At 40.4% G+C, this 14662-nt stretch overlaps 1 protein-coding gene across 1 annotated transcript; it reads right to left on the bottom strand.

Annotated features, from left to right (window-relative positions):
- Positions 1 to 3380: 3380 nt before the first annotated feature.
- LOC144639665 (telomerase protein component 1-like) lies at positions 3381 to 14310 on the bottom strand. The gene is made up of 8 exons (XM_078498948.1): positions 13976 to 14310; positions 13133 to 13449; positions 12857 to 13032; positions 12036 to 12356; positions 11246 to 11591; positions 8849 to 9336; positions 7741 to 8566; positions 3381 to 5982 (listed from the first exon to the last, which is right to left on the bottom strand). Exons 1-8 carry the CDS (start codon positions 14232 to 14234, stop codon positions 5152 to 5154), a joined length of 3564 nt encoding a protein of 1187 aa, XP_078355074.1. The 5' UTR covers positions 14235 to 14310; the 3' UTR covers positions 3381 to 5151.
- Between the last annotated feature and the right edge of the window lie 352 nt (positions 14311 to 14662).

The following is a 14662-nucleotide window of genomic DNA, read 5'->3' as shown; positions in this document are numbered from 1 at the left end:
AAAAGGCGGGGTCACGTGATGCCGCGGTTCTGAACACACGCTTTATCAAGTGCTCCGCAAAATTAGCACTTTATTTCAAAATTAACTAAGGAACTACCAACTTTTTCGACCATTTTATTTGCTGGCTTGTTGCGTTAAAGCATGCCCGACCCAGTGGACCCAAAAACTGAGAAAAACAAGAGTGAGAAGAAAAGGCTCAGAGTGAGCTCAACTGAAGACAACGAAGACAGCGACGCCATTGTTGAACTGACGGTGTCGGAATTTCAACGCATCATCACCAGAGTTACAAAAATTGAGGAGGAGGCGAAACACCGCGAGGCACGTATCGCTCATCTGGAGAAAGAATTAATACTGGCCAAAGAAGAAATTAAGAATATTAAAACCACATCAACAGAGCTTGGAGAGTCTCTCCAATTCACACAGAGGGAACACGAAGAGGTTTTCGAACGCATTAACGAGTGCGAACGCGAACAAGCTGCACACGACAACGACATAATTAAGCAAGAAATCTATAGTCGCAGATGGAATTTGATATTCTACAAAATACCCGAGCGACAGGAGGAAAACTGCAAAGCGTTGGTTAAACAAGTTCTCATTAAAGATCTCAAAATGGATCCGTCAGAAGTACAGTCAGTTATGTTCTGCGGTGTTCACCGTTTAGGAAAACGCAGCAGAGGTCGAACAAGGCCCTTAATTGCCCGCTTCACATGCCGTGCCGACAGAGACAAAGTCTGGAAGCTACGACGAAACCTCAAAAACTCTCATGTAAATCTCGGAGAAGATCTTCCGAAGCGCGTCCAAGATTTGAGAAAAGATGTCCTAGTCCCGGCTATGAAGAGAGCGAGAAGAGATCCAAGAAACAAAGCGCATGTAAACGGAGACAAACTTATTGTCAACGGAAAAGCCTACTTTCATTTCAACATCCCTGCCCGCTGGCTAAACGCCGAACAAGAAGATCAAGACGCGGAACATGACGAAGAATCACCGGATATAAACGCTTCGGCGACAGACTTTACATACGAAACAACGGTCGAGTAAGTACTAACTTTCACGAAGCGAACCTTCGTAACACTTATCTACTTATTTATTTGTTTGGTTCCTATTTAAAAAGTAGACCTTTTTTTCCTGTGCGGAGCACCGCTAGATTTTGTCTATAAAATATTATTCCTTGATGACCAACACGCACACCGATTACCGAATTTGCGTTCAGGCCTTTAGAGCCTATTTTATTTTACTTAAAATTATTTCTCGTGGTAATAGTTGTTTCAATGTTTTTGTTCTTTGGCTTTTTAGTTTTGTTTGTATATCATATACTGCTTCCACCTTATGCAAATTCTACCAGATTCATCAAATACCATCTGAAAATGCTAATTTCTTTCTTACACCTTTGCAAATTTATAACCATTCAACAACTATGACGAATCAACCTACTTTTCCTATCTACAAATCCCCAAGAGGAATGTTGTCAAAGGTACATCATGTTTTCTGGTCTTCAAAAGATGCCATTGTTACTTTTTCTTTGGAATATTCACACTAAACCTGAAATGTCTCTCTCTTAATGTAAGAGGGCTAAATAAATCGATAAAAAGACGCTCCATCTTTAGGTGGCTTCACAAACAAAATAAGGATGTTATCTTTCTTCAGGAAACGTACAGCTCCAACGAAACCGCTAAAATCTGGGAAACAGAATGGGGCGGAAAAGTTCTTTTTAATCACGGAACATATCACAGCAGAGGAGTAATGATCCTATTTAACCCCAAATTAGATTGCCAAATTGACGAGGTAGTCCGAGATAAAAACGGAAGGTTTCTTAGCACAAAGATCACTCTTGATGATTGTCAAATCGTTTTAACCAATGTTTACGCTCCAAACGACACTAACCAACAAGTTCTCTTTTTTAAGGAGATTCAAAAATCTCTCAGCAAGTTCGCGCAAGAGAAATTTATTATTGGTGGTGATTTTAACTGCGCTCTTTCACCAAGTGACAAAGAAGGAGGGAATCCTACTTCAAAAAAACAATCCGTCATTAAAGAAATCGATAATTTATGTCACCTTTACAGTTTGTGTGACATTTGGCGCTCCTTAAATCCGACTGCAAAACAATTTACATGGAGAAACAAGTCTTTTAAGGTCCAGTGTCGCCTAGATTACTTTCTAATATCGAAAGAGCTTAGTAGCACTACAATCAAATGTGATATTTTGTACGCTCCAAATACAGACCATTCTGCGATACAATTACATCTATTAAGCGAAGAGTTGAAACAACAAAAGGGACCTGGCTTTTGGAAATTTAACTCTTCCCTTCTTGAAGATAAGCAATACGTTTCTGACTTGCGCAAAAACTTAACAAACTTCATAGAAAAGTACCGAGACGTTGAAGACTTAGGCCTAAAATGGGATCTTGTCAAAATGGAAATAAGAGGTTTTACTGTCAAATTTTCAAAAATCAAAGCAAGAAGAAGACGAGATGAAGAAGTTTTCCTCCAAAAGAAAATCAACGAATTATTTACAAAAGCCGAAAAGAATAGAAACAACAGGCCAATAATTTGTGAACTTAATTCTACTCGAGCTCGTCTAGAAAAAATAATGGCACTTAAAACTCGCGGCACCATCATCAGGAGTCGCGCAAGATGGCATGAACAAGGAGAACGCAACAACAAATATTTTTTAAACCTTGAAAAAAGAAACCACTCCAGAAAGTTAGTCTCTAAACTGAAGCTACCGAACGATTCTGTCATAACTAACCAGTTTGACATTTTAGAAGAACAAAGTAAATTTTATAAATCGCTATATACCTCGCAACACGCGGAAAATGTTAAGAAACCGGAAGAGGGCGTTTTCTTTAATCCCAGCAACATCTCAGCTTTATCGGATCATGAACAGGCTCTATGTGAAGGTTTGATTACAGAAAATGAGGCTTTCAAAGCACTCAAAGAATTTGCAGCAGCCAAAACTCCGGGTACCGATGGTCTGTCGACTGAATTTTTAAAATTTTTCTGGCCTGAGCTTAAATCTCTAATTGTTGAAAGTTTTAATTATGCTTTTCTTAACGGTTTCTTGTCGATATCCCAACGACGAGGTATAATTTCGCTTATTCCCAAAAAAAAATAAAGACAAAACCATCCTTGAGAACCTAAGACCAATATCTCTTTTAAACGTTGATTACAAAATTCTCACTAAAGTTTTGGCTAATCGTTTAGAAAAGGTATTACCTAAAATAATAAATCCCGACCAAACCGGTTATGTGAAAGGGCGATACATTGGAGAAAATATCAGATTGATCCAAGATTTGATGTTCCATTTGGATAAAGAAAATTCGCCTGGCATCGCCGTTTTTGTCGATTTCCGGAAAGCCTTCGACACAATTGAGTGGAACTACCTGGAGAAGGCTCTCACACTCTTTAACTTTGGGCCCGATTTCCTACAATGGTTCAAGACTGTATATTCAAATATTTCTAGCTGTATTCTCAACAATGGTCACGCTTCTCACTTCTTTTCTTTAACTCGTGGAGTGAGACAAGGCTGTCCAATATCAGGCCTTCTTTTTGTTATTGGTCTTGATCTTCTCGCAAGAGCCATCAAAAATCACGATCTTATTAAAGGAATTACAATAAGAAACCATGAAATAAAAACCACCATGTATGCAGATGACACCACAGTCTTTCTTAGCGATACAGAATCTGTTCCCCATTTACTCGAACTGCTAAACCAATTTAAGGTTGTCTCCGGCCTAGAAGTCAATTCCACCAAAACCGAAGCTATGTGGCTCGGCAAATGGAAAAATAGATGTGATACACCTTTCAATTTTAAATGGCCCGTCGACCCGATCTGCGCTTTAGGCGTCTTCTTTTCCTACGACACCACAAAAGCGGATAAGCTTAACTTCGACGAAAAGTTGCGAAGTATGGAAAAAGTTTTGAATATTTGGAAAAATAGGAAACTGACTTTAATTGGCAGAATAAATATCGTTAAAACTCTAGCCTTATCCAAATTAATTTTCAACAGCTCTAACCTCAGTTTACCAAAGGACTTGCCTGACACGATCAACAACATGATTTTTAATTTTATTTGGGAAGGTAAACCTCCCAAAATAAAGAAAACTACAGTCATAGGACAAAAAAACAAAGGCGGCCTAAAAATGATTGACTTTAAGGTAATGGAAACCGCTTTAAAAATCTCATGGATTAACAGGATACACCAAAACTCTTCCTCCTCCTGGAAAATTCTCATTGAACATTTCTTTAGGCAACATGGCGGCCTTTCTTTCCTATTAAACTGCAGATACAATTCAAGGCAACTTGATCTAAACAATGCACCACCCTTTTACCAAGTGATATTAAAGCATTGGCAGGAAAACAAACATATTATCTCAGAAGACAATATTAAACGGCAAAATGAAATTATATGGAATAATAAAAACATCTTAATAAACAAACACATGATCTATTTAAAACAATGGCACCAAAGCGGCATTACCTTTATTAGCGACTTGCTTGATGATGATTTTGGTTTCTTATCGCATACCACATTTCAACAAACTTTTCAGCTGAAAATCCCGTTCACAACTTATTATGGTCTAATAAACGCAATTCCACCAAGCTGGAGATGCGAAATCAAAGCAGCAAAAGACCAATTTGAAAACGAAAATGCGTCGCAAGAATCCCCTTTACGCAATATTATTAACACCCGTTCTGTTTATGCAGCTATTACGGATCATTACTTCCAACCTCCAACTGCTGAACAAAGACTTCTACGGTATGGTTTCTCCCAAGAAAGCCTAAAAAATGTTTACAACTTCCCTTTTGCAATTACGATCGAAACAAAGCTTCAAATCTTTCAATATAAAATCATCCATAATATACTTCCTACCAGGTATTCGCTTTTTCGTATGAATTTATGCGACTCTGAAACTTGTCATTTATGTAAAACGCAGCCGCAAACATTGCCTCATCTACTCTACCGATGTCCAAAAATTTCTAATTTCTGGACATGTAAAAGGCTTGACTAGGTTTAACGACTTATAAACCCATTAACAATCATTTATATATCTTGTAAACAGTTGAAAAATCGTTTTGCAATAACACCACATTTCACTGCTTAGAGTTAACTGAATAAAATTCACAGTTGGCATAGCTTCACTTGTTTTAGTTTTTATTCTTTCAAAGCGTTTCCTTCTCGTCGATTATAAATTTTTAGGAAGTACAGGTACCCCACTGCATCTCCTGCCGTAAGCAAATCGTGTTTGTTCGGATGCCAGGCTAAACCCCAGATCCCCGACGCTGCGTAGAATACTTGAATCTGCTGATGGGTATCGCAGTCCCAGATGCGAATCGTTTGGTCCAAGGCTCCGCTCGCCAAAAACTTGTCATCGGGCGAAAAACTCACCATCCTGATCTCGGATTCGTGACCTTTCATCTCGCATAGCTGCTTCCAAGTACTGGTGTTCCACAGGCGCACCGACTGATCTTTTGAACACGTGGCTAGCAACTGCTCGTTGTGCGAAAATGTTGCACAGGTCACCCAATCAGGCTGCGTCACAGTGGTCACGTGATTGTAGCTCTCTCCGTCCCATATTCGGGCTGTGTTGTCTATGGAACTGGTAAGAATGAACTTCCCTGAGGAGGAAAATTCAGTGTACTGGCAAAAACGCTCGTGCCCTCCCAAAGTCAACATCATGCTCTGAGTTTCTAAATCCCAGACGATTGCACCATTTGTAAACTCGCCCACAGAGACCAACCGCTTGTCATCCAAGGAGAATCGCAGGCACCACGGGAGCATGGACTTGCCACAATCCAGCACAATGTTGTCCTTACCAGTTTCTCGCGACCAGATGCGGATTTTGAGCTCGTCTCCACCGCTGGCGACCTGGGTCGAGTCTCGCGAGAAAGTGCAGGCGCGAACTCCACAGGAAAATGTCCTTTTCTGTTCGTGTCCCTCGTAGATCCGGGAAACCTCAAACGTGTCCATGTTCCAAACACAAACCTAATGAAAATCAACGGGTCAACAGGGTTAAACAATTAAATCTTATAGAACGCTCTCTGGCTGAAAAGAAAGATGTTAGAAAAAGCCTGGCATTTGGCTTCCAGTCCGCAGCCTTTAACGACAATGCTGGAAATGGCGCGAATGTAAGAATATATATACGGTCAAACAAAGAAAGAAAAGAAAACGTGTGAAAATATGACAGAATAAATATTTGAAAAGAAAGTAATAAAAACGAGAGAATCCTAATTAAAAAATATTAAAATGCTAGTCAGTTAGTACAGGGTCGTAATCAGACCTTTGGCATAAACGAGGCAAGATCTTGCTAGGAAGTTCTGGGGGCATGTCCTCTAGAAAATTTGGAAATCTAGAATCTTCGAAAAACTTTCGTATACATTTTTATAAGGTATTTCTTGAGAAAAAAAACTGAAGATTATTTTCTTTACTAAGCGTATATATATATTTTTTTAATTTGGGTTAAAATCTACCTTATTCTTGCTAATTTTCGCGCGTACTTAATTTCGCGAAAATTCGAGAGCCGAATTTCGCGAGTATAAATTTTCGCGATTGCAAGAAAAATTAGAGGAAAAGTGTATTAAATTTCGCGATTTTGTCAGTGTTTTATGGCTCAGTCGTCAAAGAGTAAGGAACCACTGGAAATACACCAAGGTCTGGCTCAATGTAACTACAAGGAGCCTGCAAACGGGGACTTTGTTGACTGTAAAAGAGATTTTGAACCAATTTACAAGCTCGAAAACAAGACGGAAAGATGTTTTAAAGGTAGATAGTTGCAGCTCCAAACGTTTAAAATTTTATTGTTTTGAAATAAAATATGGTATTAATTTTTGCGTTTTCAAATTTCGCGCAATTTTTTTTTTCGCGCGTTCTAAATGTCGCGATTATTTTGAAATCGCGAAAATCGCGAAAATTAGTACTCGCGAAAATTAGTGAGAATAAGGTAGTCACGGCCGTGTAGTAATGTTCTTTACTTTAAGAGAAGCAAGTATTAATTGTCGGGGACTAACAGCTTTGTGTAATTATATGCTTAAGTTGTCATGGCAGTATGTCAACTCTTAAAAGAGTTGTCCGTGTGTTGTAGTCAATTTAGCAATTACTCTTGCATTCTCAGAGTCAATCAGGTGATTGTTGTACCAAACGTAATTTGCAATATTTGTTGGATCCTTTAGAACAGTTTTAATTTCTAATGTATTTAACGCTTAAATGAATACATGTGAATATTTCTCACAAATAAGCCAGAATGTTGGAAGGACATGACTATCTAAAATGACAAATCATTTCTCATGTTTATCTACGATTTCCTCCAAGTTTTTTTTAACGTTTTCTTTTGGTCCGCAAATATGTCTTTATATGAATATATGAATTTCATATATTCATTTCATATCTTCTCCATCTACGGGTATATTACGAACTCACAAGTGACCAGCTCCCAGTTGGCTTGATAGCTCAGTTGGTTAGTGACCTGCACTAGAATCGCAGAGGTCATGGGTTCGATTCCCGTTCAAGCCTGAATTTTTTTAGGCTTGCTTTTCTCAACTGCTTAAGTTGAGTACATTACTGCGATGATCCTTCATTTCTTAAAAAGTACCTTATTTTGTAACCGAATATTTATTATAACTGTTCTTATATAGTCTAAGAACCACCCTAAATGCTGTTTTGAAATTAAATCTCAAATACCATTCAAAACCGTATAAAAGGAAAATATAAAGCTGTGGATAGCACCACTCATAGATTGTTCCTAACCTTAAAGTCATCTGAGGCAGACGCCAGCCATTTCCCATCGTCAGAATACGCCACGCTCCAGCAACGTTCAGAATGAAAACGCGCCTCACGCAGTTTTTCCGCAGCAGTTGCGTCCCACACACGCACGGTTTTGTCACAAGCTGCAGACGCCAATCGGCTAGCGTCTTCATTGAATGCCACATCGATCACCCAGTCGGAGTGACCGCCGAGTAAAGCCAGGGTCCTGGAACTACTACTGACGCGTTCACCACCGACATCATCAAAGGTTGCGTCAAAGAGGGTGACAGTGTGATGAGCCGAAGAGCCAGCAGCCAAACGCGTTCCGTGTTCAGTTCGAGCAAAGGCCACCGTGGATGCGTCGTTGGGGAGATTAAACGTCCAAATCTTCGCACCACTTTTAACGTCCCATAAGAAAACGTCACTGTCGACGCATGCGGAAGCGAGGTATTTTCCATCGGGAGAGAAGCACACTGACCAAATCAGGGATTTGTAGTCCAGATCTCGTAGGCCCTCAAGGGTGTCTTTATCAGGGAAATTTGGGTTATCGTCTCGCTGATGTCCCTCCAAGGTCAGTCTGATGGAGCGTTCGTTAAGGTCCCATATGAAGAGTTCCAGATTATCTCCGCACGAGGCACCAACTGAGTCATCCAGCGGCGACAAGGCACAAGATATAGGGAAACTTTTATGTCCCAGAAGTGTTGCCAGGCTCTGACCACTGTTTAGATCCCAGATTTTGAGGGACTTGTCTTTAGAAGACGAAAGCAATTTGTCCCCATTTTTGAAGAAGGCGATGCACGTTACTCGATCTTCGTGATCCTCGAGCACTCTACAAAGATGACAAACATTCTGATTAATCAATTGGATTACTTATTATTTGTATCTTTCTGTCAGTAACAAAAACAATAAAAGCAGTGCTTCAGGTCCTTGCTCAGAAATAGGTAATTTAAACAAAGGGTATCGATCGTCTTGAACTTGCTTATTACATCAGTATAGGTAATATATTACGCACCATTTCTTTGTCAGAGCATTAGAGACAGGTTATATTTACTAACTACAGGGAAGTTAACATCTTAGAAATACACAACAGTCGATGGAGATAATAACTAACCTAATAGCTTCATTGTCTGGAAATTTCCACAACCGAATAGTCTTGTCCGCAGAGGCAGATGCCATCATAACACCATCCGGTGACAGCCGGACACACGTGACAGGTCCCTGATGATCTTCAAGCTGGGCATGCAGCTCCCCGGTTTGACTGTCCCAAACTCGGATTGTCCCATCTGCTGATCCAGACAACAACGTCCTGTTGTCCTTCGCAAAGCACGTGGAAAGTACGCTCTTAGAGTGACCACTGAGCTCAAGCTCGAAGGCTTCGGGGACCTTGGGCTTGTTCACCCATTCCACCCATCCCTCTGGGGCAGGGATATTGTTTGGGTCAGGTTGATCAAAGGTTTGACGCAGCCGCTCTGCTTCTTTTGCCATCAACTCATGCTGTGGGTAGGTGGCGGCCTGTTGGTATGTCAGGATCGGAGACCCGCTCAAGATATGCACCTCACTGCGTAGAAATCCCAAAATATCTTGAAGATCTTTGGTGACCTGTATGCAAAATTAAAAATTCGCCAAAAAACAATTATGAAGGAAATTGTTTAACAAAAAAGTTACGAAAACCTCTTGAGGAGTGCTTTTTAAGATGCTTTATTCTGTTTGCTTATTGTTTTATTCAGTTAGCTTCGTAGCTCAGTACGTAGCTCAGTACTTCTGTTCTTATTTACCATATCGGGTTTTAACTCTCATGTTCAGCGTTGGACTTTAATTCGGCTGTAAGCCCCTTTCAAAACCGAAGTTGAAAAACAGTGCCATAAAAATTCCAAGGGGAATAGGGCGAAAGCTAACCTGGCTTCTGAATGAATGCTGTTTCTGATATCTTGAACTATATCTTGAACTATTAGAAAACAACTGTCCTTTAGCTTTCACTGGAGACGGGCGCTGGACAAGAAGTGCGTGGTGGGGACTGTAGTAATGGATCTGAGTAAGGCATTCGATATTATCCCTCACGATCTACTATTAGCAAAGCTTGCAGCCTATGGAATTTCTCCTCACAGCTTAAACGTACTGAGGAGCTACTTACACGATCGCAGGCAGCGTGTCCGGATTGGAAATGTTACATCGGATGTGTCAGTAATATCAAGGGGAGTTCCACAGGGGTCCGTTTTAGGGCCCCTACTATTTAACATTTTTCTTAATGACTTTTTCTACTTCATCGAGGAGGCAGAACTATCGAATTACGCCGACGATAACCAGATCTACTACTCTGATGTTGACCCAGCTAAGGTCGAATACGTCCTTAACAAAGAACTTGCCGTAGCCTGTAAGTGGTTCAGAGATAACAAGATGACTCTCAACCCTGAGAAGTGCAAGGCGCTTGTTCTCTCTAGCAACAATCGTGCTCACATATCTTTATATGCAGACGGAGAAATTATTCCTCGTGTGTATGAGGTTGAGCTGTTAGGAGTCGTTATAGACGACGCGTTAAACTTTAGCACGCACGTTTCTAAAATTATTAAGAAAGCAGGAAAACAACTTGACGTTATTTGTAGATTACGAAATGTTTTGTCTTCCTCTTCCAAGCTATGCCTGTATAATTCCTTTGTGATGTCTTATTTTACTTATTGCTCTTCGATATGGCATAATTGTCTAAAATCAGACAGCGATAAACTAGAGAAACTTCACGAAAGAGCCCTACGTTACATCTATAAGGGCAGGTCTTCTAGCTCCGCTTCTCTGTGCAGCCGCATAGGCTACACATTAAGTGAACGTCGCATTCAAGATACACTTATTATAATATTCAAATGCCTTAACAACTTAGCACCTGTGTATCTTAAGGACCTCTTCTGTGTCAGGGACAATATCAAGAACTTGAGAGGCATTAATAAGATTGTCTTACCTAAGGTCAATACGACCAAGTATGGACTGAAGTCTGTAAGATACTGGGCGGCGAACGCCTGGAATCAACTGCCAGACCGAGTAAGAACAATTGCTACACTACAGGCCTTTCGTAATGCTGTGCGCAGCTAGATAGTCCCTTTTTAATTTTAATTTAATTTAATACTTATTTTTTAATGAATTTTTCGTTCTGTATATATTTTTACATTTGTAATTTATTTTCTCGGCATATTAGCATATGTTTTGCTAGGGGCCTAGCCAGCCCCCGTCAGCTCCGAGGGTAAATAAATTTTATTGATTATTGATTGATTTATGGAAAGAGTCGTTTACACTTTTCATACAATCTTACTGACCGTCTAAATAGGCATTTTTGTTAAAGAGCAGACCTCGAGCACTTCCTCTATTTCGTCAAAGAAGAAGCGTGAAAAATGAATGCGAGAGCAGTTCTCCCAGCTTTCACTTATCGTTCGACTATCGAAGAGAGAATTGTTCTTAGCAAAACAAGACCTTCTAAGCTATAAAACCACAAACTTTCATAATACATCAAACTATAAAGCTTTACCTCGGGATCAGCATCCTCACTGACAGAACAACCCACTGCTTTAGTAGTCTCGGCCAGTAGCTCATATCCCATTCCCGCCATGCACTTTGCCTGTACAAACTTCAAATCTCCCAGAGTACTTCGCAGCCCGTTAAAGTCGTGTGCCTCTAAAAGAGCCACGGGAAGCCGGTCCAGTTTTCTAAGGTTAAGCGCGACCGTTGAGTAGGCGTGGGGTTGGGCAGGAATGGCGCGTTCATTTCCATATTTTTCGTGATACTCCCCGGAGAAGTACTTAGCAATGTTGCTGTGAGTTTCTTTGCGATGATAACCCTTGAAATATCTTTCTCTTGCTACTTCTAAGAATTGCCTAAAAAATGAAGGTGTAATAAAGTCTTAGTCTTATGTCTTAAAATGATAAAGTAAGCCAAGTGCTAGTCAACTATTATCATTTCAGAGGATAGCTCGGAAGCTAGTACTTCGCAGGATATCCCACAGAACCATTTTCTGTAGCTAGGTGTTAAGAGGTTTTGCAACACACTCCACAAGAACAAGAACAAAGCACGAGAGACTGGCAAGAACGTGAGCAGATATCAAACTCGAGTACGTTGTATGAGGCTTTGTTAAATACATGCTTAAGTTTAGTTTTCACGATTGTCTTTTACCCAATAAATAAGTAAACAGAACCTTTAACCTTTTAATGATCCGTTACAACCCAGTTGTAGAGGCGTTCGGCGTTTTTTTTTTCATGAACAAAGCACAGAAATAATTAACTTCTATTCACAGTTATTCAGGATTTAGGATGAAGGCATACCTGTGGTAGAGCGCCAGCAATGACACACCGTACGCACCCCTCTCCACTAAGAAAGGCCCAAGGTCGTGCTTTAGACGAGCTAGCAGTAGCGGTGGCAAGCGTCGTTTAGGTGGCTGATGCCAGACAAGCACGTCCTGTAAAAGTTCCTCGTCACAACTCAAAAGATTAAGGATGTCGTCTGAATTCATCCCATCAGTCCCTGCGGCCAGCAAACCCAGGACTCTTCCCACGAACATTTCACCGTGATACTTTTCAAGGTCCTGGTACAGAGAGTGTATCATTCCGGTGACGTCAGGTTGAAGAATGATGTCAGCGGTTTTCCTGTTTATAAGAGAAATTTAATTATAATAACAAGGTGTATGGAACATTATTCTAAGAGAAGCCTTTTGGCTGTTTGGTCATTAGAACAAATGTGTTTACTTTCAACGGCAGTTACAAATTCCCTCTTAAAACAATTCCCTCAGCAATAAATTATTATCATAGGCTTATTAAAAAAACGAATTCAACATTTCTGAAAGTATTCTGCAGCACTCAGGGTCTTAAAATAACTGAAGATAGTGTGCCGCCTTTGTAATTACATCTGCAAATGGTTCGACATTCTAGTCTTCTCGGATAGGGACGATAAACCGTAGGCCCCGCCCCCTGTATCCTCAGTCTTATAGCAGGGGACGTTGAAGAACCCACACACTATTCGCAAAGAGTAGGACAAGAAGGTTACGGTGTTGTGGTCTGGCCGTTGTGAGTAGTAACAAACACATATGGAAAATGCGCTATATAAATACATAACTATCATTATCATTAACCTTAAAATCCGCTCTTACTTGAATGAAGGCCAAGCGCGGCATTTGTTAAACAGCAATTGCAAGTACAGGGGCAGTGGGCAGCGGTTAAAAGCCTCTAAAATAAGGGCCCGCTGATCAGGGGTCAGCGTTCTGTTGACTGATTTTAGCCAAGCATCTAGGATAGCAGGTCCATCATGCATGTCGAGCCGCGTAACCTGAAATCAAAATAATAAACGTTTATTTTAGAAATTCAAACTGAATTATTAAACAAAAATAGTGTGGATAAAAAAATTAACGAATTATTGAACTCTCTACCTGTAAAAACTGTGCAGCTGGAATTCCAAACGTTTTTAAACGCTGCATGCACCCACCCTCCACTGGCAGGGTAGACACTATTACGCACGCATGCGCGGGGAGCTTGCGTGGAAGCCATTCCAAGAAGCGCCTTGCGCCGTCCTCGTCAGTCAACTGATCCAGAGAGTCGATCACTATGCACAGCGGCCTTTCTTCAGAAGCGTGGGCCATGAATGCAGGAAAAACCTCGCATAAAGTTTTGTAGTCCTCGGGAACGTCGTCGCTAATGTTATACACAAGTTTGAGTTGTTTGCAGAAACTCTCGGTTAGGGCTCGACCTGAAAGAGAATTGAACCAACCCCTGATGTTTATTGGTTTCCTGTGTTTTGTGACTCATCTGACTATATAGACAAGTTAAAGCTGTTGATTACTTTAGTTTCCCGATGGAAAGAAGCTTCTTGATTGATTGATTGATTGATTGATTGACTGATTGATTGACTAACTGACTGGCTGATTACTTGATTTATGAATGATCCATCCGTTTCCGCGCTTACTTCAGTAACATAACTGATAACTCCATACTCCAGTATAAAAGCACACACACCCCGCAATCCTTCATTTTGCTTCAACGAAAGGCTAACACTAGAAATGTCATGATGACAAAATAATACTACGCTGTAGTAAAAATACTTTTTCCGACGTTTCGGCAATGCTGCCTTCTTTAGGGGGGTCGTTCAAGAAATATCATCTTTATTAAATTCGTTTCGGCGGTACGTTTATTCACCTTTTTGAAATTCTGTTTGATAATGAGCTAAGTCCTTAAGCTCTGAAACGGTCACAAGAGAAAATTAAACGTAATCCTACCAGTGGACGAATCCGGTGTAGTTCCACAGAACCGATACATTATGGCGAGATTTCTTTCCTTGTTCTTTTCTTGTATCTCCATGACAACCTTTGCCATCAGTGACGTCTTACCAACTCCAGATTCTCCATGAATCACTAAAGGCATCGTGGGATCGGGGCCACTAACGTAATTGTGGATAGCTTGCAAAATATCTGCGCGGCCCTGAAACGAGTGGGTGTGGTCACGACAGAAGAGTGCGTGACGCGTGACCTCCTCCATCAATGGATTTGGTGGACCGAGGCTTTTCAAGATTTCATTTATTCGAGATGTCAGAAGTTCTTTGACTCTATTGCACATTTCTAATGAGAAAGACAAATTAAAATTATACATCGTGTTGTTTGATTTTATAGTCCATTTTATGAAAAAGAGAACTATGGTTAAAGGGTAAGATGAATTAAATAAGTATAGTTTTTTTTTTTCAGGACAACAGTGTGAGACTGCCTATATGGCATTTTCTACCGTGCTAGAAATCTCGTTGGCTTGCAGTTTCATCCCATTTTACTTATAGAATGATTCCCGTACACAGTTGCTCAGTCTTTGAAGAAGCACTGCTTATGTGGCTCTGATTGATTTATCACTGCTGTACAAGGGAACTCACAAGTTGGCTCTAACTTTAAAAGCGGTGGATGCATATTAAAAGGAAAGAA

Source organism: Oculina patagonica, unplaced genomic scaffold (genome assembly GCF_052425735.1).
Source record: "Oculina patagonica isolate OP01 unplaced genomic scaffold, crgOcupat unplaced117, whole genome shotgun sequence".
NCBI classification, from domain to species: domain Eukaryota; kingdom Metazoa; phylum Cnidaria; class Anthozoa; order Scleractinia; family Oculinidae; genus Oculina; species Oculina patagonica.
The sequence above is the reverse complement of the archived record's forward strand: the minus strand, read 5'-3'. Positions and strand labels throughout refer to the sequence as shown.